The sequence below is a fragment of the Lycium barbarum genome, chromosome 3 (genome assembly GCF_019175385.1).
Source record: "Lycium barbarum isolate Lr01 chromosome 3, ASM1917538v2, whole genome shotgun sequence".
Lineage (NCBI taxonomy): Eukaryota > Viridiplantae > Streptophyta > Magnoliopsida > Solanales > Solanaceae > Lycium > Lycium barbarum.
In genome coordinates this window covers 3,850,475-3,872,625 of record NC_083339.1, presented here as the reverse complement: position 1 = coordinate 3,872,625, position 22,151 = coordinate 3,850,475, and the positions used below count along the sequence as shown (strand labels likewise).

At 32.3% G+C, this 22,151-nt stretch overlaps 1 protein-coding gene across 1 annotated transcript; it reads left to right on the top strand.

Moving 5' to 3' along the window:
* The first annotated feature begins 7,261 nt into the window (after positions 1–7,261).
* Positions 7,262–8,236, top strand: LOC132629763 (uncharacterized). The gene has a single exon (XM_060345117.1). The coding sequence runs from the start codon at positions 7,262–7,264 to the stop codon at positions 8,234–8,236; it is 975 nt and encodes a 324-aa protein (XP_060201100.1).
* The last annotated feature ends 13,915 nt before the right edge of the window (positions 8,237–22,151 follow it).

The window sequence follows — 22,151 nt, the reverse complement described above, 5'->3', positions numbered from 1 at the left end:
GGTGGACAAAGGTAGTTTAGTGCTCACAGAGCTTTCAAACGAGACTCTGATTCACAAGGTTATAAAAGAAAAAATTGTTAATGTTTTTTTTACCCATGTGGGAGTTATGGTAAAACTTAAGTCCAATTCACGCCCAAACCCCTATCCGCCTGCACTAACCCAGGCCATGAAGCCTCAATCCTATTTTTAGGCTAATTGTTTTTAACAAAACGTGGCATCTAAATGTGGTTGGTATATAGTTTGAAACGTAAGTTGACTTTTGAGGCGCATCATAATATCTCATTAATTCGACATACAGTTAAAAGTTGATCCTTCGAACTTCTTTAATAAATATAGCAGAAACTTCAGTGGTGTAATTAAGTTATCAAAATATGAACCTTTTTTTCTTTTTAATTTGGTTATGTAACATAGGTGGGTCAAATCAAATCATTAAACTTTTGGAACAATTCGCCTTCTTTTATGTCATTTCAATTACAAATAATGATCAAAATACACACGAAGTATCACTTTTTTTATTGAATGCATGTGCAAATATGCTTGAATAAATTCCAGATGTAGGATAAACTCAGTTTGGTAGATACTTAGAAATCCAGCTCAAATAATTTCGAACGAATGGATATGGTTTATTTATGGGTTGAGTCTAATACACGTAAACCGATATATTAGTACCACCTATTTAATTAAAACCCCACACATGCATTTCATAATTCCGTTAAGAGTAGGGCCGAGGACATTTTTAATCCAAATTTTATCAATAAAGTGTGATCCAATAGAGAGAGATATTAAACCATTTCGAATGGACATTTTTGACCCTTTGCTATTTTAATCATTCTAGGGGCCATAAGTGAAAGGATTAGGTTCTAAACGATTCGGGGAGGGGAGTTCAAATGAGACCGAAATATCAATCTGAACCGGTGAATTGAGTCAAACCGAAACTGGTTTGGGTCTCATTTGATTTGGTTTTAGATTTTAAAAACCAAACAGAGTTCCAGATCATAAATTTAAGTCTGTTTGGTCCATTTGATTCCATTATACACAGGTATATTGTCCTTTAGGCAGAGTTCCAGATCATAAATTTAAGTGTGTTTGGTATTACAATTAATTTTAATAAAAGGTTTGGTTTGACGAGGGGTAAAATCATAATTTCGACCTCCGATTTAATTAAAACAGAGCACATATTGACCCCTTTCTACCATCTTCTAAAACTCTCCCGCTCATTTTGATAGCCTTCCCTTGTTTTTTCACTCTTTCCTCTACTCAGTTTAGGTGCGTTGCTTGTAGAACTATAAGGTGAGGTTTCTGATTTTCAGTGTTCTCTAGATTTAACATTGTGTTGAGGTTTAATTTGAAGAATGTTTTTTTTTTAATCTCGCATGGAAGATATAGCTTACTTTCGCCTAAGCTAATTAGTGATTAATTGTTACACCTCTATTCTATGTATTCGACTTGTAGATCTGTTAGGTGAGGTTTCTGATTTTCAGTGTTATCTAGATTTAACATTGTGTTGAGGTTTAATTTGAAGAATGTTTTTTTTGAATCTCGCATGGAAGATATAGCTTACTTTCGCCTAAGCTAATTAGTGATTAATTGTTACACCTCTATTCTATGTATTCGACTTGTAGATCTGTTAGGTGAGGTTTCTGATTTTCAGTGTCATCTAGATTTAACATTGTGTTGAGGTTTAATTTGAAGAATGTTTTTTTTGAATCTCGCATGGAAGATATAGCTTACTTTCGCCTAAGCTAATTAGTGATTAATTGTTACACCTCTATTCTATGTATTCGACTTGTAGATCTGTTAGGTGAGGTTTCTGATTTTCAGTGTTATCTAGATTTAACATTGTGTTAAGATTTAACTTGAAGAATGTTTTTTTTGAATCTCGCATGGAAGATATAGCTTACTTTCGCCTAAGCTAATTAGTGATTAATTGTTACACCTCTATTCTATGTATTCGACTTGTAGATCTGTTAGGTGAGGTTTCTGATTTTCAGTGTTATCTAGATTTAACATTGTGTTGAGGTTTAATTTGAAGAATGTTTTTTTTGAATCTCGCATGGAAGATATAGCTTACTTTCGCCTATGCTAATTAGTGATTAATTGTTACACCTCTATTCTATGTATTCGACTTGTAGATCTGTTAGGTGAGGTTTCTGATTTTCAGTGTTATCTAGATTTAACATTGTGTTGAGGTTTAATTTGAAGAATGTTTTTTTTGAATCTCGCATGGAAGATATAGCTTACTTTCGCCTAAGCTAATTAGTGATTAATTGTTACACCTCTATTCTATGTATTCGACTTGTAGATCTGTTAGGTGAGGTTTCTGATTTTCAGTGTTATCTAGATGTGGAGGGTAAGAAAATTTTAAGTGGTGAAGGTAGAATGGGTTAAGACGCGGAGATGGCATGCCACGTGGCATCCACCTCATCAAATGTTAGTGCCACGTAGGATTGGATGTCCATCTTCGATAACTTTAACGGATGAGGGGTATATTTGATCCTATAGTATAATGACAGAGGCATATTTGAATCCAAAGTATAACGAGAGGTATATTTTTGACCCTTTTCTCATAGTACAGGGTACGTATATTTGTCCCTTTGCCGTTTCAAAAATAATATTCCACTATAATATACTTCATCTGTCCATAATAAGTGTCACCTCAGTCAAAAGATTTTATAAATGCGACCTTAGGAAATTAAAATAAAAATTAACTATTTTTTTTCAATTCTACCTTTAGATAAAACCTGGCAAGTATCTGTATTCAAAACAAAAATTGACACAGTAATTTAGTACTGTGATTTTCAATGTCAAAAGGATTACTACTCATGGATGCTTTAATCAATATGAAAAAGTAATTTATTTATTATATATGGATAATTTAGTATACTTCACAAGAGTGAATCTCACTTTATCCCCTTAACATTTAAATATTAGGAAATGATACCCCTCTCACATATTAAATGGAAACAATAACCCCTTTATCTAATATTTTCTGATGAGATTTTTTTTATTTTTAATAAAGATCTTTTTTCTTTTTTTTTTCTAGAATTAAATACAAAAATATATATCTCTTATTCTACTGAAAATAATGTATAACAACTACTTGAAAAAATCTGTCAATAAATTTCAAGCTATGTGTCATTTTTTTTTTTGGGACAAGAGAGACCTCTTTTATATTTGAAAAAATCATAAAGAGAAATAATTTTTAATTGTTGGGAAACATTAAGGATTCAATTAGAGGTTAAGTGCATTCAAGATCTTAATTATTATACAATCTAGTATTAGTATTCGTGCGGGGCGCGGACGATGTTAAAAGACACTAATCATGTTGAATTGTGATATCGCTTGTTTGAGTACATTATATCATATTATTTTAATAAAATGTCAAGTATTATTTAATTTTTCAATATAATACACTTAAATTAACGATATTGATGCGACTAGACACTAGAAAAACAAAGACACTAGAAAGTAAAGGAAAGGACCAAAACGAATTCAGCTAACGTAAAAAAGAATTCCATTAGTGTGATTAGCGTTTTTTGAGAAATTAGTTGAGAAAAACGGGGAGTTTATTTATGGTAGATAGTATACAGGAGTATCGGTTATGAGGTTTAAAAGAAAATACTGCAAAATGTTTTTATCCCACCAAAGGCCCAAGGGTCTGTGATTTGACGGCCGGAAAAAAAAAAAAAACTTTGAAAATCAAAATGTAAAATTGAAAAGTAAATCTGAAATGTATCCTTCCAAGAAAGAGAATTTCAAGACTAGTTGGATCCAGCTAACTAAGGAACCAAAGGGATATTTTAAGTTCTCTTTGCGAGTAGTGCTGTCAATTTTGATAAACATTAACTATATGTTTGTTACAATTGATAAATTATTTAAAAGGTAGTATAATAATGGATTTAATTGCACCCTTCTCTCTCAAAAATATGACTCCCCCCCCCCCCCCTCCATATTTAATGTATATTACTTTACAATATTATATAAAAGGTAGTATAATAATAGAATTAATTATATATTTACAAAATAATTCTAGTTTATTGCGAATTTAATCAGGATTATTTGATTATACAAGACAAACGGTATATAATAATGGTAAAATGTATGTGTTTATTCATTCATTCGTTAGAAAAAAGATATTCATGGCCTATTCGAATAGGTGAAAACAAATAAATGATGTCCACAATCTAAGAAGGACATAGGATCTCGTGTGATCTCTTGACCTCTTACAATTTGAATAGAAGAAAATGTTTTTTCTAGATATCTTATGTGTTTTTGTGTAAAAAATGAAGATTTCTTGTAAAAATATCATAAAACTAATTTTTTTTTATAAAGGGCCAAAAATTCATCTCTCCCCAATCTATAGGACTCCACAAATTAAAAGGTAAAAAGCTACTCCCTCCATCTCACAATATTTGCAGTGGTTACTATAAAAAAATTGTCTCAAATTATTTCTTGTTTTAGAACTTTTTATTTCTTATTTACCTTTAATAGAATTTCGTCATTAATGGAGATGACACATAAATAGAGTAAATATTCAATGAAAAAAATTATAACTTAGACATAAATAAGGGTAAAGTTAGTCAAATGACCCTTTTAATTAATAAGACACGTGTAAAACGAAAAAACGATAAATAATTTGAGACGGAGGAAGTATATTAAGCTATCCACTAAATATTCAATTTAGCAATAAAATTAAAGTATACCCCTAATGTGTAAAACCACCGTAATTGGAAGAGAAAGAAAGTGCCAATAAAATAATCATTTATGACAAAATCATTGATGGAAGAGAGATGAAAAATAAAAATAGTTGCAGAACATTAATGATATTGTTGAGCTACTACTATAATATAGCGTAAAAAAGGTCATGTTTTGCTAAAAAACAATTAGCGTAAAAAAGGGGACTGAGTTTTCGTGGCTGGGTTAGTGTTGGCGGTGCGTGAATAGGAATTAAAGTTCCCACATCGTCCAAAGACATAAAATCTTTGTATTTAATAAACTTGGGAACAAAAACCGCTGCTCGGAAGCTATCTGAGCATGAGTATCTCTGTCACAGTGGACTTAAGAATAGTGCGCGTAAATTTTAAAACCCTAGCCGCCACACACTCTCTCTTCTAAGACTACTCTCTCTTCTAAAATAACCAAACCCTAGACCAATCTTGTATGGCCATGGCGGCCGGCAGCCAGCCACGGGGTGGTCTGCCATCGACCAACTCCACAAACGACAATACACCTACTCTTAATTTTCTATCTGCTTTACAACCACCTCCAGAAGTGGAAGCTTTAAACCTTAAACCTTTAACATATCTACATGGGGAACCAACGTTTGCATGGACAAAGATCGCGACGTCAAAACCTAAAATATGTTGTTATTGCAAAATTCTCTCATGGCAGACCAGATTTACATGAAATAAGGAAGTTTCTACCCATTCAATTGGGGATTAAAGGGCGGTGTGATATTGTTTTTTTGGAGGAGAGACATCTTTTATTGAGACTCTCACGACTTGAAGATTATGCAGCCCTAACATCTGGTGCATTTGAATTGCATTATAGGGGAAGGATATATCCTGTACAATTTTTAATATGGAATCCATGGTTTAACCCAGAGGAGGAAACCACGATAGCAGTTGCATGGATCTCATTCCCTGGACTACCCACAAATCTATTTGATAGAGAATCAATGTTTACTTTGACACAAGCAGTAGGCACACCATTGATACTTGATAAAGCTACTACTAATCAGACGAGACCAAGTTGTGCACGTGTGAAAGTGGAAGTAAATTTACTGAAGGAATTGCCAAAGAGGATTCACATCAGTTGTGTTGATGAGGAGAATGGGGAAGTACAAGCAAAATGGCAAAGAATCCAATATGATTACTTGCCAAAATATTGTACACATTGTAAACTGCAGGGGCATGATATACAAGGTTGTTGGGTGGTGCATCCTGAATATAGGCCCAAGAAGGAGGAACCAAAGTCGGAGCAGCATAAGGAACCTGAAAAAGCCAAGCGGAAACAAGTTAATGAGAATACTAAAGATGAAGCAGCTACCAAACCGAACAGGAAACATTTTGAGAATAATGGTTCTCAACCTGCTAAATCAGTGGCAGCAAGATGGAAGGGAACAAACAATTATTATGGGAGGAATCATGGGTATAACAATAAAATGGAATGGAATGTAGTGACACATAAAAAGATCAACAAGCAAGGTATGGAAGAGGGGAAAAAAGGAAAGGAAACAAGAGGATAATACACACCAAAAGACAGTAGAGAAGGAGCTGAACAAGGGAAATTCTTTTGAGGCACTATCAAAGGTAGATGAAGAAACTTCACTGGAAATATGCAAAGAACAAGGAAATCAACAAATACAGTCATCAAAACCTTTGGTGGAATCATCTGTAGATAGGACGAAGGAAGAGGGTAGCAAAGCCCCAATTGTGGTGGAGAGCAACTCATCTGATGAATCTGGGGACAAAGAAAATAAGGAGAAAGGCAGCATGTTACAAGAAGCAGTCAATAGCAAGCATGATCAAACACAACAAAGAGTGGAAACACATGCAGAGGTACCAACATCTAATGAGAACAAGGAAAAGATCACAACCAGTAATCAAAATACAACTGAAGAAGATCATGTAAACAAAGGAATGGAAAGCAAAGCAATAGAGGAGGAGGGAACTAAAGCAGCAGATGTGGAGAAGGGACAGGACCAGACTAAAATAATGCAAGATGTGGATTTAAATGAAGTGCCTGATAAACCACCTGATACAAGCATAAGTGAAAGTGTTAAAGAGGCTGAAAAGTTGATTCAACAACCTGATGATACTCTTTCATCGTCAGAAGTGGATAAAAGGATCAATAGAGGTCAACAGGGGGAGAATAGGTGTCAAGAAGAACAAATTGGAGAAGCTATGAGGGAAAACTGGATTGCTTATGTGGAGAATGACAAGAGTAAGTCTAGTACTATAGTGGAGGACAGGCGAAAGAAAAGTGCACAGTTGACTGTAAAAAAATTTGAGCATGGAGGCCAGCAACAACCACAGGTTACTACTAATGAAATTGAAATTGGTGATGATGATGAACTGGATGAAGAGAACATAGCGCAAAGCATACAAAAAGCTATGACCAAAGGAGACATATCACCAAAGCAAGTTGCAACCACCAACAAGCAGAACATAAAAAAAACAATCAGAGGTAAAAGTGTGCCTCCAGCAGGTGTAGGAGGTATACAAACAAGGAAAACAGCTTCCAAATCCAAAGTTTCTCAATGAATAGTGCATTAATATGGAACATTAGATTTGTTAACACTCAGCAAGCTTTTGAAAGAGTGATGATGTTAAACAGACAGAAAAAGTTCAAGTTTATTGCTTTAATGGAACCATTTCAGCATCAAAGACACATTGAGATGTATAAATTATGGGTGGGAATGTCAACTGCTTGGCATAATAGTAATGGCAAAATTTGGGTATTTGTAGATGATGAGTATCAGGTGGAGACCCAAAAGAATACAGAACAATTGCTATCTTTGAAATTGACAAAATTGATTGGAGGCCAAGAAATGGTCATTTCTATCGTATATGCCAGCACAGATAGGGCAACTAGAGTAACATTATGGAATGATATTCTTCATATTTCTAACACTGTTAATGCACCATGGCTTGTGGGTGGTGATTTTAATGTTATAATGGATGAAATAGAGAAATTTGGAGGTTTAGAAGTGCCTTTTGTGGAAGTGGAAGATTTCAATCAGTGTATTAATATCTGTCAGCTTACCGATTTGGGATTCAAAGGAAGCATGTACACCTGGTGGAATGGAAGATCAGATGAACAATGTATTTTCAAGAGGCTAGACAGATGCTTAGCTAATCAGAGGCTGCAAGATTTATATCCGAATATTGAAGTGGAGCATCTTATTAAACAAGGGTTAGATCATTCACCTTTGTTGATTAATTGTAAAGAGGACAACACTATAATCAAAAAGTCATTCAGATTTCTGAATTTCTGGATTGAGCATCCTGCTTTTATGGATATGGTGAAGGATAATTGGTCAGGATTTCATGGGTCAGATCCTTTTTACATCTTTCATAGTAAATTGAAGAAATTGAGTAAAATCTTATCCAAATGGAGCAGAGATACTTATGGTGACATATTCAGACAGATTGATACACTAGAAGAAGTAGTTAAAATTCATGAACAGGAATTTGAAGAGAATCCTTCTGGTGCCAATAGAGAGAGGTTATAAAAGGTGCAAGCAGAACTAATAAAATTTTATGCAGTAGAGAAGCACTTTTGGAAACAGAAATCAGGAATGCAATGGTTTATGGATGGGGATAGAAATACAAAATTCTTTCATGCTCATGTGCAAGGCAAAAGAAAGAAGCTACAAATTAACAGAATTCAGAATCAGAATGGAGTGTGGCTAGAAAGAGAAGAGGATATTGCGGTGGAAGTTGTTAATTACTTTCAGCATCAGTTTACTGCAGAAAAAGAGGCTACTGATTTTGAGTTGCTGGATAACATTCCAAATCTGATATCAGCAGATCAAAATAGTGAGCTTACTGAATTTCCTGAAGAAGATGAGATTAAGAAGGCTGTGTTTGGGCTTAATGCTAATAGTGCAGGAGGACCTGACGGGTACACTGGGAAGTTCTTTCAGGCAGCGTGGGATATCATATCTAAAGATGTCATCAATATGGTGCATGCTTTCTTCTGTGGACATGAACTTCCTAGATACATTACTTGCACTAATGTAGTGTTATTACCTAAAAAGAAGGAGGTTCTTACTTGTTCTGATTTGAGGCCTATAAGCTTGAGTAATTTCATCAGCAAAGTATTCTTCAAAATTATTCATGAGAGATTGGTGAAGTTGTTACCAAATATTATTTCACCTCAGCAGACTGGTTTTGTCAAAGGAAGGAGCATTGTGGAGAATATATTACTTGTTCAGGAGAATATATTTTTTCCTGAACTTCTCTTCTTTACATTTTCTCTAAGCGTACCTTTACCATTTTTTGAACTTATTATCACTATTTAAATATCATATTTTTTTTTTTGCAACTGCCTCCTAATTCTCCATGCGGACCACACCTTAATTTTTTTAATCTCTACTATTATGGAGCATTGTGGAGAATATATTTTTTTCCTGAACTTCTCTTCTTTACATTTTCTCTAAGCGTACCTTTACCATTTTTTGAACTTATTATCACTATTTAAATATCATATTTTTTTTTGCAACTGCCTCCTAATTCTCCATGCGGACCACACCTTAATTTTTTTAATCTCTACTATTATGGAAGAGTGGGTCCCACCTTAATTATTTTTTGTACAATTTTTCTACCATTAGAGAAGCTTGGGCTCTACCTTTTTTTTTTTTTTAAATTCTACTATTAAAGAAGATTGGGGCCCAGTTTTTTTTTTTTTAAATGGAGCCTGACGATGAAGCATGGAAACCCATGCTTCTATATAGTTAAAATATGGGATGCACCTTTTTTTGACATTATTTATTTTTTTAATATGGGATTCACTTTTTTTTTAATATATTGCTTGATTTTATTAATATGGGGTCCACTTTTTTTTCCGTGACTTTGGAGATGGTGGGTTCCACTTTTTTATTTTTTAAATATTGGTTTGTGTTTAATATGGGGCCCACACTTTTTTGTTTTGTTTAATGGACTGACAACGAAAAAGTGAGCTAACCGGCTCTTCTAATAGTAGAAAATATTAACGAGATTCCACAGAAGTCAATTTATGCTATATGTTTAGCCCAAATCAACCAAACTTTTAAATGAGTCAAATTTGGATCGGTCAGCATAGATAGAATTAAGGGCAATTTGCAGGATTGTCCTTCGCTAGGGGTGATCTTTAATTTTTGTCCCTCAAATTGGTGGTTTTTAATTTTTGCCCATTAAGCAGAATTTCGCTACAAGGCAGAATTTGGGCCTTAAAGGCAGAATTTGCATGAGCATAATTCTATCTTGCGATTTTTTATTTTTTTATTTTTTGTTACTGAGCTGGGGTTCGAACCCACAACTTTGGAGTATTAGGCGAAAGGTAAAACTTAAAGACCACCAATTTGAAGGACAAAAATTAAAGACCACCCCAAATGAAGGGCAATCCGCGCAAACAAAAGTAGGATTAACAAATGTGACCTGCCTAAACTTAACCTGATTGGCCGGATCATATTTTCATGAGCTAAGGTTGTCGATGACCCGCCCAACTTAACCATCTATCATATTCTCACGAGCTAATTTCGCTATCTCTCATATTATGCATTTTAAAAGTCAACCCTTATTTTTATAGTAGAGTTAAAACAACAAGTTTCAAAAGTCAACCCTTATTTTTCAGATTTTATGTCAAATCAAATTATATCACATAAATTAAAACGGATGGAGTACCTAAAATAAATTATTTGTTTCTACATGTATACTCAGATAATGTCTCTTAGGTATTTGGTCTGGAAAGAGAGCAGTTTCTGATTTCGATTAAGCAGTATAATGATTTTATTTGATTATAATATAATCTGGGTAATCGATACTACCAAAAAAAAAAAATCACGAGTGACTCTCATGGTCTTAGTCAACCTTTATTTATTTCGCTGAACATGAGAAGGAGAACTTAAGCTTGTGGTTCTAGATGATTTGGTTTCAAAATTTTAGATGAAATAGTTTAAATTAAACAAATAATGTTCTCTTATAAGTAACATCTTAAATAATGATTCTTAGTCCTTGAATATTTTCTGTCATTGAAGGATAAAACATAAATTTGAAACGACGAAGACGCTAAGCTGCAATTTAAAAGTAAAAAAAAAAATGTGTCGTTTTACATGTCATACTTTTTTTTTTTAATTGGTCTTGAAAAATGACATTCTTTCTGATTAAGAAATAATCTAATTTTTATTTTATCTTTAATCAGAAAATTTATAGCCATATAAATGTATATGACTTGTTTTGGACCACATATTTTTATTTTTATTTTATTTCTTAAACTATGTGTCGAGTCAAATGTCGCACATAAATTGGAAGGAGTAATAACTCCTTATAAATTTTGATAGGGTAAATGGCACTTTTGATCTTTCCGTTATCGGTAATCTTTAATTTAGTCTTCTTGATATCTGAATAAACATATTTAACGTTCAATTACTTGAAATGTGCACTTTTGATATCTTTGCTTATAAATATTCATTTTTTTCAGAATTATTGATCGTTCCATTGTTTAATTACCCATTTGGTATATTAAACTTGTATTGTCACTCCAATTTTAAGGGTAATATGCTTCTAAAAATAATTCAAATATAAAATATTTCATACGAAAACCGTAATAAATAGTCAATTTAATTAATTGAAAGTCAAACGCGTTAAATCATATATTACAATAATTTGCCAGTAACTGTGCAAGTTGATTTTGATTGCTGCACAATAATTTTTTCACCAAATAAGTGTTTTTAATAGCATTTTTGGGGTGAGTCTCAGGGTAAGATGTCGTAAAAATGCACGTCCAACAGTTATGGAATTATTGCTAAGTTTCAAACAACAGTCATAGAAATGTCTATTTGTCAAAATCACTTTGTTAAACCTTTTGCAGAAATGGCAAAAGGTTTAAGAAATTGCACGATTTTCCAACAAATGGGCTGGTCTGTTCTTTAAAAAAAATTTTCTTCATAATCGAACTTATTCCTAGTGAGTATAAATTCTTTAGAGGCACCGACATAATTGCATGTGCATATTATGATACGAAAATATAAATTTATGTCCCGCGAAATAGTTGTTTGTTTTGAGGGCCAAAAACTAAAAACCAGCACAAAATAGAGACAAAAGCAAATGATCCCAAAAAATACCGATTAGCTCTTTTGGTCCAAAGAGTTCCTGGTTTCAACCTTTATCAAAATTAACTTTATTAGCAGTTATGGCTATTTGTTAAAACTTACCCTGTACGCAGCAAGTTACAAGTCTTGAACACAAAACAAAAACTTGGCGTTATAAGCTCTTTCAGATAAGATTTAAACAAATAGCCCCTAAAATTAGCGAATTAGCCAAAAATAACCAACGAATGTTTTCGTTATCCGGGTGCTATAATCCAATATCTTTCGAAAACAATATGATTTACGTACTGGGAGATAACGGGAGTTTGGGAATAAGATATGTTACCCAATGTTTCATGACAACAATAAGGGTGTTTTCCATTGTTTGGCCACTCAAAAATATTACTCTTTTAATTATTCTCTCAATCGAACTTACTCAAGCTCAAATTATTACTTTTTTTTTTTTTGGCGCGGATTGCCCTTTATATGGGGCAGTCTGTAATTTTTGCCCATCAAATTGGTGGTCTTTAAGTATTACCCCTCGCCTAACATCCTAAGGTTGTGAGTTCAAATCATAGCTCAGTAACTAAAAAAAATCACAAGGTAGAATTTTGCAAATCTGTCTAGTAAAATTTTGTCTTGAGGCAGAAACTGGACTGCAAATTCTGCCTTAAGGCAGAAATAAGGGCAGAGCTTAAAGACCATTATTTTGAAGGGTAAAAATTAAATACCACCTCCAGCGAAGGGCAATCCTGCAAATTGCCCAAATTATTACAACTTGGCCCAACCAAGATCCTGCATTTGGATTTAAGCACAGTAGTAAATAGAATGATTAATGTGTAAAAATAGTCATTCTCTGGCTTTTTTTGTTTTTTCCATTCTTTCTTTTGTTGTTTATTTTATACCGTCTAGTGCTCAATTGGATAGCTAATCAAAGTTTGAAACCAAATTGTGAAAGTGTTTGTTCAGTAGCAGCAATTTTGCGGGATAATAGAGGAATTAATTATTATAAGAAAATAAAAGTGACTGTACTTGAGTAATTTTCATAACTTAAATGAACATTCAAATAATTAACTCATTTGCTGGGCTTCTAAGACCATCTCCAACCCACTTCCATTTTTACCTTCAAACTTCATTTTGGAGTCAAAAATGGAGGAATTTTACTCCAACCTAGCTGCAAATTTGCCTCCATTTTGGAGGGTGAACAGTGTCACTCCAAATTTGGAGTGACACTCTTCATCCACTCCATCACTATTCCCTATAATTTTATTATTTAACCCTTTTAATTTATCATATTATATATACCTAATTATGTCTATGTAATATCTTCATAATATTAATTTTACATCTTAATTTTCGCGATGAAACAAGAATCATGTCGAAAAGATGTTGAACGTGCATTTGGAATTTTCAAGCTCGTTTTGCAATTATTGCAGGACTATCCCGTTTTTAGAGAAAAGAAGTGCTACATGATATAATAATTACATGTATTATACAACACAATATGATAATCGAGGATGAGCGTGATCTTAATGCATCAATTCAAGATGCTTGAGAAGGTCTAGCTCCAACAGAAGAAGTGGTAATAGATGAAAATCATCAATTTGAACAATTTTTAGGTCGACACAAAAAAATTAAGGACAAAGATGCTCATTTTGCACTTCGTAATGCATTAATAGATCATTTATGGGAGCATACTAGAGGTGGAAGTTGAATATTTAAGTAGTACTTAAACTAAATTTTACCATAATGTAATATGTATTGAATTATCTTGTATCTCAATGATTTCACTTTTATTTGAATTATCCGTTAATATATATAATCTATAATATTTGCTTACAAATCATATTATTTAAAAAATTATGGTATAAAATTATTTATTTTAAATGGTTATATAAGAAAGAAATATGAATTACATAGGATGAATATGTAAAAAAGAAAAAAAAAATAGGATTCGTTTAATGGAAATAAGAAAATAAAATTTAAATAAAAGATAATAGTATAATATAGAAGAGAGAGAAGAATATAAAAGGGAATATTTTTTTTTTGGAGTACTGGTTGGAGTTAGTTTACTCCATTTTGGAGTAAAGATTTGGAGTGAAGGGTTGGAGATGGCCTAACGAATGCTGCAATTGGGGAAGCTGAGGGGAGAGGGAGTTTTTTTTTTTTTTCAACTTTTGTGATTTAAGTATATTTTCATAGATTGATTGACGCGTGTAATATAATTTCTAAGAACAAGTGGTTAAACATGGAAGTAATGTGTATTAAATGCACCACCAAAGATATAGTGCAGCGGGTGGGGTTATTCCTCTCTTAATCGAAGCTCTTCTCCCGAATGAGCCCTATGCGGCTTAAATCCAGAGATAGTCGAGCTCCAATGCTTGTACGAATAATAAATACACCTAAAAAAAGGTTTTGGTGTGTAAGAGATTTTCCATCTTTGACACATAATATCAAAAGAATCTGAACTCAAACTTAGAAGAAAAATTATATATTCTAGCTAAAATGTAATCAAATTTTGTACTTAATACATATGTACATTTGACCCCATAAATTGGTGTATGAGTTATGCCGGAAAAGATTTCAAGGTTAAAATGACATAACTTGGGAATTGGGATCTTTACAAAAGTTCACTTAGCACGAAAAGCAATCATCTATTCATCTTGTACCAAGATTCAATATTGGATAAGTATATGAATATTAAGAGTAAAATAAATAAGATTATTTATTTTCTTTACATGTGAATGTGTAAAACTTGTCTTTGTTTAAAAGTAATAAGTACAAAATTCATATAGCATTCTAATTAATATAATACTATATCAAGGAAATATTTTGTTAAAACCATATGGTGATTGTGGGTGATGGATGGTGGTTGCGTGGTGGCGGTTACTAGTGAAAGTGGATGGAGTAGTGTGAAATCTCTTCTATGTAGAAATCCTTGAATCGATAGCATCTTAATAATATTAACTAACTTTGTTAGAGATGCTAATCATTAGGTCTATTTAGACCATATTAAGTGATTGTAATTTTCTTAAAAGAGAAACAAACTTTATGAATTATATGATCTGAATGATTAAGACTTCAGACCTAAAAAACGAAAACAGTTAATAATTGAGATATAAATGATGATGATGATGATTAAGACCTTTATTAAGTCAAACAAATGAGACCTTAAACTCGGTTTGGCTCCTATTGTTCAAAATATTTAACATATTAGATTATATATAGATTTGACAAATTCAGTTAGTCACATAAGATTAGGTTTTAGATTACAAGAAGTTGTGTATTTATTTTTCCAAATTTATCGTTGGTGATTGAATGAGTTGATTGTCAATTAAGTGAGACATTTAAGAAAGGGAAAAATGGTAATTAATATACTCTCATAACGAACACGATTTCAAAAAGAAAAGGGGTGAAGTTTTAAATTAGGAAAAGTACCGTGGGACAACAAACAAAAGCAAAAGGGAAATATGTCTCAATGGGTAAAAAACAAGCCGTAAGGTGCAACATGAAGTCATAATTAATAATTTGCTAATCATTAATTCTTTTATTTATTTTTATATTATGAGTACAAAGAACTCTTTTTCACCCTGATTTATGATAATTAATTATGCAGAATTGTGGGACAAGAAAGCACTTTTTTCAACCATTTAGGTGTTCTTCACATGAAGAAATTATAAATCGAACTAGTATTCAACATGGGTATATCATGAATGGAATAAAGTTTGTTTTTGGAAAAGTTAGATTAATATCGGTGAACCAAAAAGAAAAAGGCCCAGGAAAAACAAAACAAAGGGAAAAAGGTTTAGGCAAGAGATTGAGAAGTGAATTTTAAATAAAAATAAAATAAAAGTGTTTACTTTCATGTATTAAAATTAAAAAAAAAATGGCAAGGTTGGGCTCATCAAGAATGAGAAGGAATAGAATATGAAACTGACTTAGTATTGTCAAATTTATTATGTCGTATTAAGAAAATTGAAGAATAATGTAGGTTTGGGAGGTGCATTACAATTCTAAGGCATTTCGTTTGCACATAAATGAAAATTCATTGATTCTCATTCAATTCCATAATCACAAAAAAAAAAAAAAAAAAAAAAAAATTACATAGTTATTCAAATATATTGAGGAGCCAGCTTTCGGTGGTTGAACAAGGAACATTATTACTTGAATTATAGTATCTTGGTCGTTAAATTGTCTACGATCAAGATAGATATATGTATACTTTCATAATAACTTAGTAATCTATTTGGACGAGATCAATGAGCGTTCAACAAGGCTTATGACCTAAGTTGATGATTCTATTTCACTTTGGAGTCCAGCCAAAGGCCGTTCAATTGTACTCTGAAGGGTTATGAGCTTAAGGTCAATTCAAATGGTCAAGCTTACGTCATAATTTGTGATGGAAGAGATTTCATTCGTGTGACAGACTTTCATTCGTGCGACTTCTACGCCACAAAAAAAAATATTAATTAGTAATAATGTTGAGGATTTAACCAAAGGAAAGAATGTATTTATCTGGTTCTTTCTATTTGAAAAATTTTCCAAAAAAAAAAAAAAAAATTAATTAGTAATAATGTTGAGGATTTAACCAAAGGAAAGAATGTATTTAACTGGTTCTTTCTATTTGAAAAATCTTTCTTAACCCATTCTATCTGCGAATTAACAAACTTAAAAAGATATAAGCATGTGGATTAATGATATCAATACTTTGCCAACTCATAAAATCAAACCTAACAAACTACAAAAATGCCAGCAAACTACAAGCACTTTAATTTATGATTCATGGAAAAGTGGGTAGGAGAACATGAAAGAAGATATTGTGGCTTTTACTCATCAATTACAAACCAACTAAACAAACGACTTGCACGATTTGTCCTTTTTTTTTCTTTTTTCTTTTTTCTCTTTTCACTTCGACGCAAAATGGTGTGATTTTTCCAAATGTTATCTATTGCTTGATCAAATCAACACGAATATCAATCTCTTTCTCTTTCAATTTAAATAAATTTTGTAACTCTCTCCCTAGCTTCCAGTTTATGTGACAATCTATATTTTTCCGTATTAGTTCATTCAAGAAAGAATGTTACATCTTTATATTTAAAAATAATTTACTTTTAAATTTCATATCAAACAAATGTTATGATATATTTAAGACCATAAGTTTCAAGCGTATTCCTTTATACCTTAAAATACGTGCTTACGTCGCATAAATTGAAATGAAAAGAATAATATTTCTGAGAAGGAAGCCACTTTTTAAAACTTTTTGCACTTCTGGAGTTCCCAAATTAATAACAGCAGTAAAATTTGTTCAAAGATTTGTTTTTTTAATCTCAAAGGGAAAAAAAGGAGAAAAATTGTTAAGAAAAGCAGTACTACCAGTTATATAAAATTATAGCCGAATTTCTAACAGCAACCTGGTTTGCCCGAGAGGTTTAGGGGGGAGACTTAAGATCTTCTGCACGTGAGTGTGCGTGGGTTCTCGAACCCCATAGCCAGCAACTTGATGTCACCTTTCGCTTTGTTTCTCTTACTATATGTTTTGCTTTTGATATTTCTCTTTCAAATTTGTTTTGAGCCGAGGGTCTATCGGAAACAACCTCTCTACCCATAAAGGTAGGAGTAAGGTTGCGTACATCATATCCTTTTCAAACCCCATTTGTAGATTACACTAGGTATGTTGTTGTTGTTGTTGTCGTTATTGTTATTTAATGTTCGATCCCCACGATATTTCTTTTTCAAACCTGTTTTGAGCTGAGGGTTTATCGGAAACCTCTCTACCCACAAAGGTAGGAGTAAGGTTGCGTACATCCTATCCTTTCCAGATCCCATTTGTATATTACACTAGGTATGTTGTTGTTGTCGTCGTTATTGTTAGTCAGTGTTCGATACCCGCTTTGGGCTTGGTTACGCTGGAAAGTTTCACATTGAGAGGTAAAATATTCTCTAACAACAAAAACAACTTCATATTTGGACTCAAACCCCAGATCTCTAATTAAGAATGAGAAATACTTATTACTTCGCCACAACCTTTGTTGGTTTATCACATTTAGACTTCTACTACAGAAAAGAAGGGGAATAAGCTAGCTCATTCTTTACCATGGTTTGAATTACATTGTAGGTATATTTTGGGTGTTTTCAACTTTTCATATATTCAAAAAGAAGCAAAGCTAACATAAATGATTATATTCGCAATCGGTAGAACGATCAGATAGTTAGATATCACAATTCAGCTTATTACAGTTCAAATCTAGAAGCTTATTTTTTATTGTAAATTAATTATCCTTTACTTTGTTGTAAACTATATTAAAAAAGATTGTGGAATATGTTAATTAGCCTCTCCATCACCCACTAAAGTTTTTAAACTTGACTTTAACATTTATCACTGTTAATTCTAACCCCGTGATAGTATTTAATTTGAATACAGTTGCGAAGATAAGTTTAAAATCTAATGTTGTAGTAAAAATTATGGGACAAGTAATCTTTGTTCACTCTTATTTTTGTTCACGTTAAGTTTTGTCAAAACTTATACTCAAATTATGGAGAATGTCTTTGAAAATAGGTGTTACTTTGTTTTCGGGTTATAGTTAATGTATTAAATAACAAGTTCAATAATTGTATTAAGAAAAGAAGTTAGTCTCATTAAAACTTTGTAGTGCAGCTATTAAAGATTATTTACTAAACCCCGTGTCCCATTCTCTCACTCTAGCCAACTATACACTCCTAAAATAATACAAAAATAACAACATATCCAGTGTAGTTTCACAAGTGGGGTCTAAGAAGAGTAGAGTGTACGCAAACCTTATCCAAACTCGTGGAATTAGAGATGTTGTATCCGGAGGACTCTTGGCTCAAACAACACATATTAAAACATATTTAAAAGAAAAAAAATTAAAATAATAATGATATCTTAAATAATACACTCTTAAAGTAATCCCGCTAATAAATGAATAAAAATACTAATTTCTTTTTTTAAAAACCTGAAAAAACATGGTAAAAAATTTGAAGAATACACAAAAGATAAATAATACGAGTCTGAATCTTGAATGCGCTGAATTCTGAATGTTGGTCTTTGCCTTCTCATTAAATGCTTACGAGAACAAAAGAATTTATTTATACAACTTTGAAAGAATATAAAAAATCATAAAAGTATTTTTAGATCTTATACAACTTTGAAAGAATATAAAAAAAATCATAAAAGTATTTTTAGATCTTGCGTAAGTATTTTTAATTCTGAATGTTGGTCTTTGCCTTCCCATAAATGAGTCAACTGTCAACGGATAGTATTTTTAGATCTTGCGTAAGTATTTTAATTCTGAATGTTGGTCTTTGCCTTCTCCTAAATGAGTCAACTGTCAACATTGTGTCTGCTGCCAATTACTTACAGCATATTTTTCTGGACGCAATGAGAGGTGATTGTGATCTGACATACAAAATAAATATTCATTTTCAATTACTGATGAAGGTCCAAATACCACTAGATTGTAGGACCAAAATTTACCCCTTAACTGTTTGTACATGTCCTCGTGCCTATTGTTGTCTGCCCACTAATTTTTTATTATTTTGAAATTTTCACACTTTTTTATTTTTTTATTTTGAAACTTGTCAAAATATTTCATACGATTTTTTCTAACAAAGTTTATAGGGAAAGGGAGCTGTGATGTTTCTCAAGAATGATTCAACTAAACAAATTATTGTAAACTTGACCAATAAATTTGAATATTAACATGAATTCTTTCAGTCAAACTAATTTTTATTTCTTAATACTCTAGCTTTTATTAACAAAAAACTCAGACCAATTGTGGATTTATTTAGTTAAGATTTGTTTAGTTTCTTTCTTTCTTGTTCACTAGTATATTTGTCGATTGTTTCTACGTGTCATATGCAAATACTTACTAACCAGTGAATTAAAGTAGAACTTCAAACTAGTTAGATCAATTATACAAATCATCTGTCTATTTTGTTTTTAGTGAAATTGAAAATTTTCAAATTAAACATTTCTCTTAATCTTACGCACAAGAAAGGAAGTCTTAAAGCTTTATTAGTAATTGCGGAGCTTATTAGTTTGATTAATCTGAATTCGAGTATCATGGACAGGTCATGATAAGAGGAAGTGTTCCCGGTATTTTCTTGGGCAACTTATATAAATCACTACCTTTTAAGAGCTTTTAACAATCTGTAGCTACATTTTATGTATTTACATTTCGTAACTAGTTTAGAACAATTCATTGTATTTGAGTGTACTTGAATACACTGTTCAGTTGTATCCAACCTTATTTGATGTCGCGTGTATTTGAATACAAGCAACCTTAATTTCTTTGAATGCATGTGTATTAAAAAACGATCATATTCCAGTGCATTTAAATACACGACGGAATTGTGTATTTTAGTGTATTTATCTATTGATCTATCCTTTTGTTGTGGTTGTATTCGAGTGTATTCGAGCTTCGATCAACAAGGTCGCCGCCAGACATCGCAAGGTTGAATGTATTCGACTGTATTTGAATGTATCCGGCCTGATGTATACTCAAATACACTCATATCTGAGGAAAAAATAATCAAATACATCCAAAATTCGAATGGAAATTAGTCAAATACATCTAGTTTTCCAAAAAAAATTCCGTCGGAATACAACTATGTATAACTTATTCAAAAACAAAAGAAGACCCTGAACTAAAATAACTTGGGGATCGAGAAAATACTGCACCACATTCACGTTAATAGCAGGATTGGCGATGGATCTACAATAAATTATCACAGCATTAGAAAAAGGAAAAAAAGTTTAAAATGCAATTAAGCTTTCATACAAACAGGTAGTACGTGCTGAAATTCCAATGCGTGGAAACATGTGCCAAAAATCTAGCTACGTATTATAATTAAAATCAAAATCTAGCTACGGGCTGTAATTTTTACAAATTCTAGCTATTTTAGGGTAAATAAGAGCAGATGTTTGCTCTCATGTAGATTTTCCTATTTTCTTCATGTTTGAAGCCCGAACACTAGATTGATTAATCCACTAACCTGATTAATCTAAATTCGTTGCATAACACTTATTAAAGAAAGAAATATATTTCCACTAGAGTTTCTTCATTTTCGATGATCAACAATAATAACATACCCAGTGAAATCTCACAATGCGGGAGTCTAGGAAAGGTAAAGTGTACGCAGACCTTACTCTTATCTTGGAAGGTAGGGAGACTTGAACATTAGATTAAAAGAGAAGAATTCTATCCATCTTATCATATCTTGAAGGGTTCACTAAAAGTGAAGCGTCCCTATCAAGATTTTCTTTCTTTTTAGAGCTTAAACACGAAATAATTTAATACACTGACATGATGAATCTAAATACGCGCCGCATAGTATCCACTAAATAAGGAAATATATTTCCTCCCTAGAATTTCTTTATTTTCGATGATCCATAAGAGATTAGTTAAAGACGAATTTTTTTATCCATCTGACCATGTTTTTTGTGCTAAACCTTATCCATAATCAACTTTATGATAGTATCATGTCAAACAGTATTCCACAAATCAATGATTCATAATAGAAAATGGACACAAAAAAGAGGGGGGAAAGAAGTTTGATTAACTTGTAAAATTGGAACTCAATTTTCCTATGTAATCTGTTAACGTTAGCACACGGCGAAAAAGCGTGTGAATTACGCACTCACTCTTCTGACATTGATTCCACTCAATACTCTATAGTCTCTATCCACATTGCCATGCTACTTCACAATTATTAAGTCCACTTTTTTTTAATTCTTATATATAAATCCTTTAATTGCTCCAATCTCATTAATTAATCCTGTCGGTTAAGACCAAATATTTTTTTTTTAAATTTCCCCCCCTAAATACCCTCTCTACCTGTCAAGATAGGCATAATGTACACTCTAGCTTCTAACAACTCTCCTCTCCTGCATGTACTAAGACGCCAGAATTTTTATTAAGGAGATTAAAAAATATAAAGAAATAACACGTGAAGAAACTAAGGAATTTCAACATCTACTATATATACATAACAAGTAATTTAAATCTTATACATACAGTGTAAATTTTCGCCAAAGGGCGTCTTGGCCCAACGTAGCTCCGCCCCTGGGAGCTAGAGTACAGTTTAGAGACTTGGCCGAAATTCAATAACATTGATTCAAATCCTATATTTGTTGAGACCGAGTCCGTTGAGCAAGAGATCTATTAACTGTAGCAGCAGTGGCAGAGCCAGTATTTTTACCTAGAGGATTCAAAAATATGAAAAAATAAATACACAAAGAAGCCAAGGGATTCAATATCTATTGTATATACATAAAAAATAATTTTAACCTTACATATACATTGTAATTTTTTCCCGAAAGGGTTCAGCCTACCTAGCT

What these genes read in the sequence shown, in the direction of transcription:
- LOC132629763 (XM_060345117.1), top strand. Translation starts at nt 7,262, where the DNA reads ATGAATAGTGCATTAATATGGAACATTAGATTTGTTAACACTCAGCAA.